At 37.8% G+C, this 16,925-nt stretch overlaps 3 protein-coding genes across 3 annotated transcripts; 1 reads left to right on the forward strand and 2 right to left on the reverse strand.

Moving 5' to 3' along the window:
• On the forward strand, nucleotides 1-3,934 carry LOC107088178 (platelet glycoprotein IX-like). The gene is made up of 2 exons (XM_015380189.1): nucleotides 1-101; nucleotides 2,639-3,934. Exon 2 carries the CDS (start codon nucleotides 2,640-2,642, stop codon nucleotides 3,411-3,413), a length of 774 nt encoding a protein of 257 aa, XP_015235675.1. The 5' UTR covers nucleotides 1-101; nucleotide 2,639; the 3' UTR covers nucleotides 3,414-3,934.
• A 2,382-nt stretch (nucleotides 3,935-6,316) lies between these two features.
• On the reverse strand, nucleotides 6,317-10,956 carry LOC107088177 (cat eye syndrome critical region protein 5 homolog). The gene is made up of 8 exons (XM_015380188.1): nucleotides 10,686-10,956; nucleotides 8,517-8,720; nucleotides 8,321-8,433; nucleotides 8,130-8,223; nucleotides 7,989-8,022; nucleotides 7,726-7,900; nucleotides 7,449-7,637; nucleotides 6,317-7,296 (listed from the first exon to the last, which is right to left on the reverse strand). Exons 1-8 carry the CDS (start codon nucleotides 10,803-10,805, stop codon nucleotides 6,897-6,899), a joined length of 1,329 nt encoding a protein of 442 aa, XP_015235674.1. The 5' UTR covers nucleotides 10,806-10,956; the 3' UTR covers nucleotides 6,317-6,896.
• Nucleotides 10,957-11,580: 624 nt separating this feature from the next.
• On the reverse strand, nucleotides 11,581-14,879 carry cnbp (CCHC-type zinc finger, nucleic acid binding protein). Its single transcript, XM_015380183.1, has 5 exons — nucleotides 14,759-14,879; nucleotides 13,352-13,472; nucleotides 13,005-13,070; nucleotides 12,702-12,900; nucleotides 11,581-12,617 (listed from the first exon to the last, which is right to left on the reverse strand). The coding sequence occupies exons 2-5, from the start codon at nucleotides 13,467-13,469 to the stop codon at nucleotides 12,500-12,502; spliced, it is 501 nt and encodes a 166-aa protein (XP_015235669.1). The 5' UTR covers nucleotides 13,470-13,472; nucleotides 14,759-14,879; the 3' UTR covers nucleotides 11,581-12,499.
• Between the last annotated feature and the right edge of the window lie 2,046 nt (nucleotides 14,880-16,925).

Consider the following 16,925-nt stretch of genomic DNA (forward strand, 5'->3'; position numbering starts at 1 on the left):
TCAGTTTTGCAGTAAAGGAGTCAGGAGCTCTTGCTGTTCAAACTACATAAGTATGACTGGCATTAGCAGAAGAGTCCTTGAAGTTGGATTGACACAGAAAGGTTTGTTTTTGTGTTTTTAAAGGCAATTTTTGGTATAAGAATATATACATATATGTTTGTTCTGTGTTTAGTGATGCTACCAGCAGCTGATGTTCTTGTTGCTTAGTGCGACTCTAACCCTAACTAGACTCCTGACAGTGCCAAGTTTAAATATATTAATGAATTTCATACTAATTTCAATTCACTCCAATATTTCAATATCTGTATTACTATAAATATTAAACATCTGGTGTCTTGATGTGAACAGCTGGAGATTACATTCTTGCTTTAGGGAGTCAATTTTGTTTTGTTTTTCTTTTCTGATAGGCATCATCTAAATTTATATAAATATTTAACATGTTTCACTGTGGACATTGTTTCTAGTATTGCAGAACCTTTTAGTTTATGATAGACTTTAATCCTGGTGGTTGTTGTTTTTTTTAACATCACCGGTAGTCTGTCATTTGAGTCTGCTACCAGTCTGCCTGCCTGCTATTCTAGTCTATTATTATCTCTAACTTTCCATAAACATTTTAAAAACAAAACCGTTCAGGCCAAATATCGCGTTTTTGTTGTTTTTTTTTATACTGTTGTGTAACAGGGTAAAGATCAGGGAAGGATTATCCATAAATACATTTTCAAATTCAGTTTTACAAGGTTTTGCTATTGCAAAAATTGTACAGCATTTCTATGGAGCGTGAGTGAACTATGACACAGTTTTTCATACCAACCAAACAGAGATTTGAAGATAGCCCAAAGGTAGTTTTGGAATGAAACCTGTATGTCATGTCTTTTTCACTAAATAAAACCATTAAGGGACACTTGCTGTCATAAACTATAGTGTTACCTTGAATTTCCATCCCATAGATTGAACTGCTGCTTGGCACCAGAAACTGTTAAGAGAACCATTGCAACAATTCTACTTTTCTTTGAAATTAAAAGTAGGCTATTTCTGGAAAAATTCCTTTATGTTTTGGTCCTTCTTTTTTTTTCTCTGTCTCTCAATCTATTGCAAACAGATTGCTGCTGACAGACAAAATGACCATTATACACTCTCCACATCACCTGGGTTTCCTTTTATAGATAACTGCTACCAAACTTGGATAATATGATCCAATGCCTTGTGTATTTTTATTAATGCACCTGAATTTGACTTATGTATTTGGGCTGCTTTGTTATTAATTGAAAAATATCTCAATCTTATTTGATGCAGATTTAAATCCTTAAGCTAAATACATTTATAAATATACATCACCCAATTGTGGTGCAAAATATTAAGGACAAATTGAACTAATTTATTAAATTGATTAAAAGATAAGCAATTGGAGCTCGGCTTTTGCTCTGATTAAAATTATTTTAAAATATCAGTCTCCGTATCGAGATAATCTTTTATATTTCTGATCTCAAGAGCAATCAAATTTCTACCCAGAATTGAACCTGGCCTTTATTGATTGCTTCAAAAAATGTGTTCTTTATCAATAAATTGTCGAGTGACATTGGGTCTAAGGATTATCTGCAGCATGTGTGCAGATGTGACGATGTAGGTATAATTTGACCCCTTTCTGTCGGTAGAAGTGTCTAAAACTCAATTTGGTTTCATGCAACTGTACATTGATGGTGTTAGGATAATTATCATTGATAATGTGTGAGTTTATTACACCCTAATATTACCTGCCTGTTGCGTGTCAGAACTGATGTTTTCCCCCAGTAGTTTATCTAATTAGGACTGTTCCTCTGTCCGGATATACATTTATAATATTCATTTTGTACATGGCAAAGATTTGAGAAGGGAATGAGAACGGTGTCCTACAGCTAAGAACAAAGTTTAATATTTGGATAAGGCTGGAGCCATGGATCTCTCCTCATCTGCAAACAGGTATGATGTAATGATGAAATGACTTGATGATGTGGCAGACTGGAAATGTATAAAATGCTTCTCTAACTGTTAATTGGGGCCCACTTAAGGAGATGTGAGCCCGGTTTGTAAGCACTGTAACCCTAAGCGACTCCTCTGATCTGAGTAAGATTACAATTTCTTTCAAAATGTGTTGTAATTTATCATGGTTATTTCATAGATATACATAATGAAGTTTTAATTAAAGAGTTTGTCCTGAGTGATCTCTTTTCAGGAAAAAGAATCGGAGAGATAAAAATTCAAGGTGTAAACACAGAGCTTCCCTTTAACAAAGGATAAAGACTTCCCAGCCTAACCCAGAACAGGTTTAAAATTGATTAAAAAAAATGTCAGTGCTCTGGGGAGAGTTTTTCTCTATGAATATCTTAAATATTATTTACAATTAATTCTAGAATAAAGGGTCTGGAGAGGGAAAACATAGAAGAACAGAATTTACTGAAGCGATGTCAGTTGAAAGAAGAGACTGGAGATTGGTGAAAATAATGCACTTCATCATTTTGCAATCCTAAAAGCTAAAATATAATAGAATTCTTGTCTGTAGTGTGTATATAATCAGATCACATATGTACTAATGTGTTTTACTTTAATTTTTTATTGGCAGTGTTATTATTATTGAGTAAAAAAAAACTACTTGTTCCAACAGGATGCTGCTCCACAGTGTGACGTTAGCTGTCTGCTTTCTCCTGACCTCATCAAGCCCTCAGAAAACTGCCCAGTCCTGTGTTTTCTCTGTTCTCCAATCATCTGGGCTGAGTGTCAACTGCAGCTCTTTAAACCTCATGGAGCTGCCTCATCTACCTTCAGAAACCACAGAACTTTATGTGCATGACAACCAGCTAACCTCGGTGCCTCCAGGCTGGTTTGACCGACTGCCTAACTTAAAAAAGGTGTCGCTGTCTCCAAACCCGTTCCGCTGTGACTGCAGCATCCAGTACCTGAGGAACTGGCTGTTAAAGAACAAGGCTGTTGTCTCAGAGGAGCCTTTATGTTCTAGTCCAGACTCTGTAGCTCAAAGAACCATCACTTGCCTTGGTGATGCCTACTTCTCTTCATGCAGTTTTCCACGCATACATCAAATAACCACCTCCATCTGTGTTTATGTGTCTTATAATACAGTCTCAGCAGTGATGGTGTTCTGCATTAATCTTCTGCTTTTGTGGAGTTTGAAACTTGCCAGAAAATCTACCTTCACCCTGTATGTGGAAGAGAGACACTCAGGATTTGAGGCGGACTCTCTGCGCTCACTGAAGCCCAAACACAGGAGAAGGTTGCACACCGGACTTTCAGGGGTCAGTGCCGACTCGGATTCTCTTATTCTATCAGAGGACTTGGAAAGGCCACTCCTCAATATGGAGTTACTCCCACAAGTGCTAGAAACGTTACACAAGAAGCACAACATAAAAATTAAGGCCACCTAACGGACTTTTGTTTGCACCTCAGATAAAACTGGCAAAAAGTAAAAAAAGAAGGAAGGGAAAATTAGGTTAAAACAAAGATGCTAAATGGATTTTTTCTGACTTTGCAGCAGCCATTTTACATTAAAGTCCAACTAATTGAGTTTTCATTTTTTGCTATACTTCACAATCAAACCTACTTTGTTTAATTCATTAGAGAGATTACTTACAGGAGTTGTTTTATTTATTGTTCCTTGCAAACTATAAGTGACAATTTTGATTTCTGTGTCCAGAACTCTTTCATGCTTTTGTTCACCTTTAAGTGTGTTGTGTTGATGTTCATGACTGATTGAAAAAAAAGCAAATGGAAATCTGGGCTTTTGTTGATTTAACTGTACTTGCATTGAGACTGTAGGAAAAGATAACTGAGTAACAGCTCTTTGATGCCTGATATTGTCTGAATGGAAGGACATTTCGGTGGAAAATGGTATAAAATATGATGGAAGCCCAAACATAAGCAAAGGATTTTCTTCCTCAGTTTTAGTTATTGGATCATTTTAATAAAGAAATTGTCTAAAATAAATATATTGCTTCATGATAAACCTGTTGTTACCAACGCCTTAGTTACTTTACCTTAACTTTACCTTAACTTTACCTTAACTGTTGGTGCCCCCATGTTCTCTAAAATCCCATCTGACCAGCATTCTCCCTTTTTTTATTTTTATTTCTCTTTATCCATAGAGACCTAACAATAAATGCAAGCACACATTCCAGTTACGTGGCTTTTAGCTTGGCACCATCACTTTGTAAATAAATTTTACTCAAGTTGTTTGAATTGAAGCAACTTCAGTAACAAAACGGTGCAGGTGTTTTATCTCTATATTGGCTAGAAAAAACTACAACTTTATTTTGACAATTCTTTACTAAAAAAAATCTTGCTAAAAACTTTTCTATACAAACATAGATGAAATTTTAACATTTATTATCGATGTTAATGATTTTTTTCTGCAAAAATGGCATCATATCATCAACACTTTTAGTATCAACTTCTTAACCTTTCTCTGAACAAACACTTTCTTGTCGCTACTTTTCGTTCAACGCCTGATTTGTTGAGTCCATCATCATTAACAGTTTCTCCCACCTGAGCTGTGGCTCTCTGCTGTTCCCCCTCCATTAACTTTGACCTGACTTCTACTTTAATTGATGTTATCTTTGCCAGGTCTGTAGATTTAGGTGGTCAGTCATATCCCAGAGAGTTAGCCATTGTTCAAAATAACTTGCATCTTTAGACGAACCAAAGAATCCTTTAATCAGTTTAAAGCTTTGCATTAAGTCTGTGATGATCCTTGACCTGCACAATGCATTTTGTTTGGGTCTTTCAATAAAAAGCCTGGGAAGCGTTCAGAAAAGAGCTGAATCTATTGGGAGGATAATTAACACACAATTGGATACTGTTTATCATTTAGGTGACTTCAGATTTTAAAACATCTGCTTTTTTCCCCTTTAACCTCACAATTATACACTGCCCTGTAATGGAGTGTCATATGAGACACCAGTAAATACACCAAGTAGAGGTTTAGGGTTACAGTTTGACAAAAGGCAATGAGTGAAAGGGAGGGTCCATATATGGCTTATCATCATCTGCATGGTTGACACAGCTTGCTATTTTCCTTGGATTTACTTTTTTGGTCTAGAGCATAAGCTACTGCAACTGGTAAACATCAGTGTAAAACAGAGGAACAGGTAACGATATATTAATCAAGTTTTGTGTCTATATAGTATTATACAGATAATTCATTACGGAAAACAGTTGTCTCAATTTTATATGAGCTGACTAAAGCTGGATTAAAACAGAAGTCAGCTAAATTATTATGCTGCGGTCTCACACTACTGCTTTGTAGGACAATGCTTGCAAAATATCTTCCTCATAGTGGTTAATGTTTATTACACAACATGGCATGAGATGAAACTAAAGGCTTCATTTTTTTTTTTTTTTAATTTTAAAGAAAGGAAAACTAAAAAGAAATGGATTATTACTTGTGCTGATACCAGAGCCCAACTGGATTATTTTGGTTTAGCTGGAAAGAAAAAAAACGCAAAAAGTTATCCAGTATTCAACACTGGAGATGTTCGGGTTTTTTTTAACCCAAATCATGTCTAAAGAAGACATTGTTTCCTCAAACATGTACAGTTATAACCATGTAAGATATCTATACTTTTTAAACTTTTTAACTGTCTTTATTTGCAACTACAAATTAAAAAAAATGTCAAAAATAAATAAAAAAATGTAGAAATAATAAAACAGAAAATCTATCAGTTTATACATATATTCCTGAAAACCAAGACCATCAAATTTAGCCATCTATTTTCGCTACCAATTTATCGTTATTCAACAATAGTCCATCACAGGCAACACACAAAAGGGTTAAACAACCATTAATGCAAACTTTTACCTTAGTGGATTTACTGAAACAGTTCCTATCAAACGTGTTTTGGAACATGTGTGGGTGAATTCCAAAATACCAAGATGGAATACGGCAGGAAGGCTCCAGAATCAGCAGGACCCCACCCCAAGATTGCACTCTGGACACTTCTTGCTGCGAGGGAACAATCCTAACCATTTTGTCACTATGCAGCCTTTTCTACCCCCCGAAAATATATAAAAGAAATTGATTTATTTTCTTTATCAAAGACTTTGCTTAAAATGTGTATAATGAGGGGGGAAAAAAACACATACATTAAGTCAATTTTGTAGTTATTCTTTATGTTTCTACCAAGGTAAGGTACTTACAACAAAAAAGGACTTGGTAAAATAACTGAATGGCTGTGTTGTTATTGTTGTCTCTGGAATGAAAATCTGAGAGCATATAAGAGAAGTTTTACATTAAAGCAAATGTTAAACGGGTAAACAACAACTTTTTTTTTTAACAAACGTAAAAGATCTGTGCAAATATTGGTTATGGCTTTCACAGCAACACAAAATGTGGATAGACGACTCATCTGAAAGAACGGTATTGCACATCAAACTGTTGTTATTACATTAAAACTACTCGTCGTGTTCATGCATAGATCTTAAAGGGTTAACTGAGTGAACAAAGGACTGAAAAGGAAATCATGACAGCGAATGTTCTCAGACTATCCTCTTCTAAAACACAGACGAACTTCTGGAATACGAGGACGGCTTCATGGTTTGTACTTTTTAACTTCTGATCATCTAAAAAATAACCAGGGTCACATAAGGCAGCTAGAACACGTCTCTTACGAACAACAAAGTTAAAGATGATAACAAAACCAAATAATGGTCACAGTTAATTGATTCTCTTACATTTGTCTTCATGAATGTTAGAAGATAAGCTATGTTATCTTAATGCCCTGTCTGTCAGTTATTTACTCAATGTCCACAGTGATGCACTCCCAACTGTTTCCTGCATTAAGTGGTGCGATCCCAGATTTATGCCGTTACAATGTGTACTCGAACGGCAAAGGAACCTGATCGGACCAGAATCTCTACTGAGGCACAAACTTTTCCTGCTGGAAGATGAGCTCCACGGCTTCCTCCACGTCCTGCACGATGTGGTCTGGCTCCACCAGCGCCGGGTCAAACCTGAAGTCCCGGTGACCGTGAAATACAGTTTCTTTGATGCAGCGGCTTGCGTCGGACGGGACCTCCGCGTTGGGGTTGTACACCCCTGTACAAACTAGAACGGACTTACAGGAAGTGGCAGAGGGCAGAGCAAGCTCATTTTCCCACATGCTGTCGATCTCTTCTTCCCCGCCAGGCATGGCGGCACTGGACCCAGTGGCAGCAGCCACCTTGGCAACAGCTTTGGGGTTCTTTCTAGCAACTCTCTCCTCAAGGAAGCGATTGTACAGATTGGCCCCATATATATCAGTCATGAGGTTATCGCTGTAAAAGTTGGAGAAGAAAAAGAAATAAAGTACAAGATTCGTCCATTCTTTCTCATAATAGAGTGTTTCACAATGTTGCTTAGACTTTGACAAGACTGCACTTTAAATACTTAGGTGGGAACTGTTGCCTACAGAAATAAAAGATCTCACCCTATAGCATAAAGGGAAGTGATGGGAAGTTTCCATTGCCTCTGCATGGCCTGGCTTCTGATGAGATACTCTGCAAAATGATAGGTCAGCTCGCTGGGCTTTCCCATGAGGGCCTCATACTTCAGGTCTGTGCCAGTAATCTTCTTAAAGATATTCTCCAAGCACACAAGAAATGTCCCATGGCCAAACCTGAAAGAAGATGAAATAGCAGTACCAGATTATTTACTGTTAACATGAAAAAAAAAACATTCAGGGACAAAATCTATCCCTAGATTACCTTGGAGAGTTCGCCTCTGCCATCCACATTAGGTCCATGTTGCAGGCCAAAAGAGGGAGGTGGGGTAACGCATGGGGTTGGTGAGGACTGTTGAGGTTACCATGGGTCAATAGAACATCAATTATCAGCTGCAGGTTTGTCTCCCATCGGATTGGCTCACCGAACAAAACCACAGCTGCATGTAAGGATAAACCATTGAGATGCAACCTCTGAGATGGCAAAGATATCAGACTGAGAAGGATACGCAAGTGATAGATTCATACCTTCAACTTTAGGAAGGTTTACTATAGGACTGGACTGAAACAAAAGAAGAAAATCTTATCAAATATTGATTTATAGGATAAAATATCTTAAAAGACACCAAATTAAAACATCTAATTTCCAGAAAAAATTGCATGTCTTACCGGCAGTTTGGGTCGTCTGTTATGATCCACCATATCCAGCAGCGGGTACGACTCCCTCACCATGTCAATGCTGATGACATTCTTAAACCCCAAACTGCAGGAAAAGTTTTAAAAAGGAATGAGAACAACTTTTAGGTTTTTCTTTAAAAAAGAAATGAAACCAATGCAATAGGGATAATTTTTGCTAATACTTTTTAGCAATTTCCAGAACAGGCCCTTGTCCCGACACCAGGACACATTTTTCGTGGAATTTCTTGAACATCCTCAGGGGACTATGGGACATGATGACTTGGTCTTGTGTAATCTGAAAGTAGGGCAATGGATGTCAGCAGAGTTGTCAGGGTACACCAGACAAACCAAATGAACAGAGTGTGTTTTGTAACTCACAGGCACTCCCAGGATGTGAGAGAGCTGGTCTGCTTTTGTTTGTCTGAGACAGTTCCCTGCATTAGTGACAAAAACAACTGGCACCACAAACTGTCCCTGAGAGTCCACCAACTTCTCAAAAGCCGCTTTGGCTGCAGGAATAAGCATCCTACCCCGGACAAGCACGCCATCGATGTCAAACAGCAGCCCAAATCTTGGCTGTGGCTGAAGAGAGGAGAGAAGCCAATGCATGATGTAAACTGCATAAAATAATATAAAAAGCACCCAGATGCTATGAAAAATTGGCTTTAAAAATTTGATCCAGTGAACATTCATAAAAAATAAGTCTTACTAGTCCAAAATGTACTAATATACTCCATATTTGATCCTTTGAGGATAAGTATGTTGTATTAATGATAAAGATAGTGATATAAAATTCAAAATTTTCAACCTTCAGAAAACTATGTATTGCACCCTACTGCTGCCAACTGTGGTTCTGATACAGTATGACAGATGAAAACAGAAAAAAAAGAAAAGAAAAACCCTGACAAACCTTTTTCTGGTATAAATATTTTGTTTAACACTCAAACCAAATTTTAGTATTTGAAGAAATAGGAAATGAACTTTGACTCTATGGATGTCAACATGGTTAGAAATGGCCCCACTTCACTGTCTGTAACCCCGGTACTGAAATCCTTTAAAAGCAGGCCCTGGGTATTGGGAACATCCAACTTTTCACCATTAAAACGCCATAGTTAAGGGGAAAGAAGTAGCAATTTAAAACATATTTCAATTAGCTTCTCATGCTAATATATTTATGGCCCCACACGCTCAATTTAAATCTAATGCCTATGTAATTAGCTGCATAAATCCTAAACTATGTAACCAGTGTTCTTAAGCCTCTTTCCCATTGAAAATACTGGGTTTACGCATGTTTTTCAAACAATGGTCGACCCGCTAACAATCAGCATTTGGCAAAAAAAAAAAGCCGTATTTGATGATGGTGTCTGGGGACATCAGCATCCTAGGTTAGCATTTACGCTGTCACCACTGTGGCAGAAAGCAGGAAAGCAAACAATGGAGAGCAACATTTAAAGAAGCAAGGGCCTAGTCAATGTGCTTTTTTTCGTTGGTTTATCTGTCTAAATCTCTCTTATGAGTGCTGTGCCATATTTATCGAATGTAAACCAGTTGTTTGAGCTTGTTAAATCATACTTCACACACAATGGTATCACGTAAACTAACGGGTCTACCCGGGTCTGGTGTTCCCACAGAATGCCGCTTGCTAAGTTGTTTGACCCGGGTAGATGCGCCTCGGTGAGCTGTTCCCACTGCCACTAAAAGCTGATTGATCCTGGGTTTAAACTGTTTTTTCCAGTGGGAAAGGGAGTATATTTCTTTCAAAACTAAGCTGCACTTACTTCCATATTAAAGACAAAAAACGTTTGTATCAAATGATATAATTGCATTATGGCCTCTAGAGCTGGATCTTAAGCTTACAAATCAAGTTAATATTTTTCTTCTTTAAATCAATTCAAATTAAAAATATGACTAAAATATCTTTCTGTGTGAAACAACTTAGAGGAAAATATGTTCATTAGTTGTTTGTATAGATTTCTATTTGGAGGTCAATTGAACATTACTGTCAAAATATTAAGTTTAAGAAAGTTTTAAAAATATTTTTATCTATATAAAAACATTTAATGTAGCAGTATTTTGAGGTTTAAAGCAAACTTTGTGATCAAAGTTCCAGTCTTCATAAAAACCATTTCAGATTTTTGTTTTTGTTCTCTGGGAGATCTTAGGAGCTGTTGGGCGCCCCCTGCTGGTCTGGATGGTGCTTAGAGGCTGCTCAGTTTGCCTCCATCTGTGGCTGGCTTTGAGGATTACAACATTACAAATCATATTAAAGCTTTACCAACAGATACGAATGTGTACCCCTTTCATTTGAGGCTCCATTTAGTAAAAAAAATAAAAATAAAAACTTAAGTTTAACCCCCCCCCCCCTACTGCTGCCTCTGCCCTGATGTTAGAACCCCCCCTTCGCTGCGCATCCATGCCTAACAAAGTTTACATTTTGGCCTAGCCGTTAGATTGTCACAAATCTCCGAAATTACTAAAAGATCCGGCCTTTGTGGAGCAGCGTTATTGTTCTTCTGAACCGAGGAACAGCAACAGTTCGCACTGTACCTTGTTCCCAGACTGAGTTCCGCAAAGCCCGCACCGAGAACCGACAATCCCAGCCTTTCGCTTGGCTTGACGGTTACTGACGGTGAGAAGGCCCCGGAAAAACGGCAGGAGTCCCCTCATCTCCTTTGCTTAACCCCGTGGGGTTCAAAAAAACAGATAAAAAAAACGTACTTAAATATCGATTCAATAAAAAAGAAACAACCCCCACATGAAGCTGGAGCCGGCTCACACCGGCTGGCTGCTGGGCTTGTTTTTTTTCTTTAAAATGTGACTGGAGCAGAGCTGGTGACGCAGGATGGGGAGGAGGAGGGTCTCTGCTCTGCATCTGCACCGCAAAACCCCCGCTGCCATTTTAGACACCCGAGGTGGAGCTTAGCAGCTCTAAAATCGGACAAACAACGGATCTCATTCATCACTGCTTTTTTAATCATTGCAGTTTTCTGCTTAGAATTACAGGTGATTCATATACTCAAGTATTATGAAAAAGTTTATTAGTATGCGAGCTTTGGGAAAACATTTCATGTATGTCCCCATATCCTTAAAATTGCCACACACAAATAAATCATACCCAATTAAGAGCTTTGGCTATATATATATATATATATATACCCAATTAAGAGCTTTGGCTATATATATATATATATATACATATATCTTTGAATCCAACAGAAAACCTGTGTTGATTTTTTCATACATATTCTTCAGCTTATTAATATTGTATAGAGAGCTTCTTGATAGGCATTACAAACTTTACCTGTTTTTTTCTGGTACCCATATTATTAGATATACTTACAATTTTCCTCAAACAGAACTTAATTCGGACCAGTTTCTCTTGTGAAATGACAAACATTTAGTGTCAGCAGAACTGAAATGAAGTCAGACCAAAACACTCCTCCCCGTGCTCCTCCAGCTTTATTGATAGTTTAAAATTACATTTCTATTTTCTAGGACTTCAGTTGCACTTTCCTTCCGACTTAAAAACTGAGTACAAGCAAATGGTATTTATACAGTAGTCTAAGTGATATTGTACAAAAATAACATTTCGATTTCTGTGAAAACATTTGTCATTCCCAAATAACTCCTAATTCTGCTTTTCTGACAACTGTTCTTGATGTTTAATTTCCGCCAAGGTAAAAAATAAAATAAAAAAAAAGAAAAAAATAAAGGAAACCAGAACATTTCCAAGCCATTTTTTTTAAAAACAGAAAACCTACCTTGGACTACCAAAGTGATATTTAAATTGTAAACAGATTTCTATAAAAGAGCATGGGTCTTTTTAATACCTCCAAAATTATTTTTTTTTATATCTTAGTAATATAGCGTTTGTTATCGCCCACTTGTAGCTGCTTGTAGGGCTGAAATGCATCATGTTATGAACTGTTTCCTTGTCAAACTCTCTTGGCCAACTCATATTCCACTAAAACAAACCAAAATAACCACTTATGGATGTTTGGTTTCCATTTACTCCAGTCTTCCATCTCATTTTACTGAGATGCACGTCCACAAGCTCAGAGGTCCTATAGATTCCCATATGTTTAGTCCCGTTTATTCCTCACTGATCACCAGTGGCCTGGAAAGGGGGAGGTTCTTTAACAAAGCATTATACATAACACCGCTACCAAACTAAAACATTTTTTGTATTGAATGCAGAAAGATATTTTTGATCACCCCTTTCTTTGTATTACATATCGAGAGGCTCACAGGCCTGGGACTAGCCTCTGTCAGCCAACCTTTGGCCAGTGAAGAGGATTCAGAGAAAATAATACAACCAACCATCAATCTGAAAAAAAAGGAGGGGCAACAGAGGGTGCTGATTATGCAGTTGCTTCAATGGTGCACTCTTTTGCCAGGTGGCCTGCCTTTCCACAGTTGTAGCAGTTGGTCTCACTGGCTTTACTGCAGTGCACAGCGACATGACCAATCTCACCACATCTGAAGAAAAAATAGAAAGCATGAGTAGGTTATTTAGGGCTAGATAAAACAGAGAGGGAATGGAAAAAAATAAACTCCACTTACCTGTAACATTTCACCTTATCACAAAGCTTTTGGATGTGCCCAAACCCGCCACAGGAATAGCACTTTTGCTCGTTGGCGTGGTCACAGTCCCGGGCCATGTGGCCAGCTTTGCCACAGGTGTAGCAGAGCTGCTCCCTCTCCTTCCTGGGTTCCTTGCAGTCCCGGGAAATGTGACCGCTCCTGTGGCAGTTGTAGCACGCTGGACATGGATGAGGTGGTATAAAAAAGGTTATCACTTTTTTTTTTTTTTTTACCTGTAAAAAACAGCTGATACAGAATAAAAAAAAGAAATCCATTACACACCATCCTCAGTTTGGTCACAGTCCCTGGCCATGTGTCCCTGGTCTCCACAACGATAACAGAACAGCTCTGTAATGTCAAAACCAGTATGCAAATAAGAGTGGACAAAAAAAACAAAACCTAAAGCATATTTTTGTCCAACTGCTGCTCAAGCAATTTTCTGTTTTTATTATTAAAGACAAATATAACATTAAAACAATGAATGGATATTTCTATTACTGAAAAAAGGCATTTCCAACATAGAATCTTGAAAAACCTTAATGAAGCAGGGACAACATCTTAATCAGGAATTGTTCAAACAAAACCCTAACATAAGCACACGTTTTATGCTGCAACAAGGTATACTGTACCCTTTCCTCGTCCTCGGCCCCTTCCACGTCCCCGTGCACCGCTGGCATTAGGACAATGCTTGACCCAATGCCCAGAGCGGCCACATCCAAAGCACTCGCTGTTGCTGCTCATCTCCATAACCTAAAAAAACATGAAAACGAAGTATTGAAAGACAATTTAGGATTATAACATAATATATTGCATTTGTTGAATCCATCTATGTGGTTGGATTGACTTGGTGATACACATCCTGCATATATGAAAGTTTTGGTCTTGTAAAGTGCCTCCAAATATAATTGATAGTAAATTAATTTTATTAACAGAAGTGAGCAAAACACTGATTGCTTTAATAAAAATCAACCAAGCCACTACCATGTGGGGTTCTACTCTACATTGAGGGAAGAGATATTTACCAGCAGCTGTGTCTAAGATAAACAAACCATCAAGACTAACTACAGAGCTAACTTACAGAAACTTCCTCATGATGTGATCGCCTTAGGTCAAACTTCTGTTGCTGAAGACATTAAGTCGAGAAGAATGGAAGTTAATTAAGCACTAACGTGAGTACTGAGATAATGAGGCTCCTGAACAAAAAACTAATAAGATCTATGATCAAGTCACAAACTATTTTAACTTTATTGCTATGCAATTCGGACAGTGCAACCTAAATCTAAATATATGATCGTGCAGTTCTGCTGACTGCTAAATGAATATCAGCCAGAGCACGCCGCCAAGTAGCGCGTCGCATCGTGTTGTGATAAAACGTGTTTAACGTTAACAAAAACCCCAAATATATCCAACAAAATTATACACCTAACTACTTCCAATGGCGGTAAAGGTTACAGACGTTAAGTACGTAGAGGTCGGGTGTGAATGCAAAATGGTAAAAACTGGTTTACAGGCTTGCAAAGCAGAAAAGCTAAAATGCCAAAGGTTGAAACTCCGCTAACGTTGGCCTAGTCACGTTGATTTTCCTCCTGCGTACTCGCGAGACAGCAGCGCTGGCTAGCCCAGTCCGCTAGCAAACATTAGCTCAACACCTCACGACCAACAAACGCGCTTCGGTCGACGACCGATCCGCGCCGCCTTGCAAGAAACCGACAATCCGCGCCTAGTTGTGATAAATATCCGCCATAAGTGCGTTTTGGTGGCTGCTCGAGGAAATACGCCGTAAAAACAAAATTTCCCGCCAGGGCGCACACACCAAAGTCGTTGTGACGAGCTAGCATTAGCAGGCCAGGCTAACAGCCCGTTGCTTGAGTTTTTGTGGGAGCAAACATTTATTGAAAGCTGTATTTATTCACGGAAGGAATACAATCACACAATATAGTCCGGGCTATCGTTAGTGTCAACAAACAGTACATGTGCATTTAAATTCTATATAATAGATCGCAAATGGTTGAATTTAATGCCGTTTTATTACTTACCTTGATGGCTACCTAGCTGTGTCAGTGTTTACGCCTCCTTCTTTGCGCTACATGCGGTGCCAGCAGGAGTTCCTGAATTGTCATTCGCATTATCCAGTAAAAAGCCGCGCTGTCATTGGCCCCTGCTTCCACAAGGAACCAATCATATGCAAGGATCTCTGGACACCGCCTCTGGACATTAGCCAATCACGGACACGGAAGGGTCCCATTTTTACCTTAAGTATCTTTTAGTCATCCATCTACACCTCCCAGTATAGATCTTGATACGCGTTCTATTTTTTTTTTTATTTCAGGAGAGAGCAATATCACATCACATATAGTTTTTTATTTTATTTTAACCCTTTATAGGGCATTCAGTAAAATACTTTGAAAATCCAAAACTCAAGCCAATAGTGTTATTGGAATCCAGGACAAGACTTTTATTACCTTTATAACATTCAATAAATATGGATATTTTGATGGAAAAAATTAATGTCAATGTAATAACAAGAAACAACAAATTGCCCAAAAATATTAAACAGTTATTCTATAAGAAATTCATGAAAAACACTCTGAGTGTAAGAAACACTTCTTTTTTTTGTGGTACAACATAACCTTAGAGGTATTAATGCTGATTTCCATTTGTATGCCATTAATAAGAAACGGTAACTTGCCCTATAAAGGGTTAAATACTAGTTGTGTAGTTTGCTGTGCTGACATGAAAGAAAGGGGGACATAAGGCTCACAAGTTGACATTCACAAGTTTGAAGCAGAACAAATAACCACAAATATACCTGGATATTAAAAGTATGACTGGAAAAGTGAGTTTTTTCACCCATGGATACCTCCAAATACACGATTGCTACCTTCAGTGATACTGGGGGGTTAATTTTTATCTTTTATTTGCCCTTTTTATGTAATTACCGCAGTTGCTTTCACTGTACTATATAACTAAATTGAGTTGGCATCTTGCTACAGAGCTTTAAAAAAATTGAAGGGATAAAACACGTGTAGCTCGGCTGACTGCATTTGTGTCATTGAACACATAGAAACAGGATGATTTGTATTTCAGCCCCCAATTCCCAATTTTAACGTTAGAAATAATTTAAACATTGCCATCAGATCGGACCCTGGTTCACTGTTGTCCACATAATTGTGGATAGAGATGACACAATAAACCAATCGCATTCAGAATCGGGCCATTTTTTTTTTTTTATTATTGATCAGCTGTGATCCTAGATTGACAAATCAAATAGACTAAAATTAGAATTTTATAATCTGTTTGAAACGAAAAGCCTCCATCAAAAATAATACATCACATTTTTTTTTCTCTTTTAAATTCTGTCATAGAAAAATAAATTAAGAATCTGATATTAGATTCTTAAGGAGAGCCTGATCTTTGCTTACATTGTTTAATACATCCCTTTTACCATAAAACATAATTCTTCTGACTTCCACTAGAGGAAGCCCTGGTTCCTCAATTGTTTTTCTATATAAAGTTATTGTTATTCCTCAGGTTTGAGAAAGATGTATATACATTAAGTAGACTAAGAGTTAGACAACTTTTATTTTCATTTTTTATACACAGAGTGTATACAAAACAAAAATTTGTTTTGTAAAGCTTTCAGACAGTAAATGGCCAGCAGCTTTGTAGTGAAATGAACATTTCCATCTCATAAAGTCCAGCAGTAATCAAATATAAACAATGTGGGAGAAAAATAAAAACATGTTTCAAAATAGGCATTGAAATGGAAGTTCAGAGCATTGCAAAGACAAATATATATGGTGCAATTATGCAGTAGACATTTTTCTTTTTCTCTCTAAATCAATTTTTTCAAATTTTTCCCCCAACAGTTCAACGGTCTTATGGCAGTGGGGGAAAAGTAGTTGCAGAACCTACTGATCTTGCAGCGAATGCTGTGAAGCCTCTTCCCAGAGGGCAGCAGGGAGTACAGTCCATGGTGGGGATATGAGCGGTCGCTGATGATGTTAAAGGCTCGGGACACACAGCGCTGGGATGAAATGTCTTTAACGGAGTGAAGAGGAGCCCCGATAATCCTCTTTGCTGTTCTCACTACTCTTCTCACTTTCTTCTAGTCTGCGGCGCTGCAGCCTCAACATCACACAGTGAGATAGCTGGTCAGAACGCTCTCTATGGATCTTCTGTAGAAGGCTGTAATAATTCAGG

This window comes from Cyprinodon variegatus, unplaced genomic scaffold, assembly GCF_000732505.1.
Source record: "Cyprinodon variegatus isolate N-32 unplaced genomic scaffold, C_variegatus-1.0 Scaffold208, whole genome shotgun sequence".
NCBI lineage: Eukaryota > Metazoa > Chordata > Actinopteri > Cyprinodontiformes > Cyprinodontidae > Cyprinodon > Cyprinodon variegatus.

Coding starts and splice junctions, on each gene's coding strand:
- LOC107088178 (XM_015380189.1), top strand. CDS start 2,640: ATGCTGCTCCACAGTGTGACGTTAGCTGTCTGCTTTCTCCTGACCTCA.
- LOC107088177 (XM_015380188.1), bottom strand. CDS start 10,805: ATGAGGGGACTCCTGCCGTTTTTCCGGGGCCTTCTCACCGTCAGTAAC. Junction 8,224..8,320: donor GTTCTGGAAATTGCTAAAAA/GTATTAGCAAAA, acceptor CTTTTCCTGCAG/TTTGGGGTTTAAGAATGTCA. Junction 7,297..7,448: donor ACTTCCCTTTATGCTATAGG/GTGAGATCTTTT, acceptor CAACTTTTACAG/CGATAACCTCATGACTGATA.
- cnbp (XM_015380183.1), bottom strand. CDS start 13,469: ATGGAGATGAGCAGCAACAGCGAGTGCTTTGGATGTGGCCGCTCTGGG. Junction 13,071..13,351: donor GGGCCGAGGACGAGGAAAGG/GTACAGTATACC, acceptor TTGACATTACAG/AGCTGTTCTGTTATCGTTGT. Junction 12,901..13,004: donor CTGTGACCAAACTGAGGATG/GTGTGTAATGGA, acceptor ATCCATGTCCAG/CGTGCTACAACTGCCACAGG.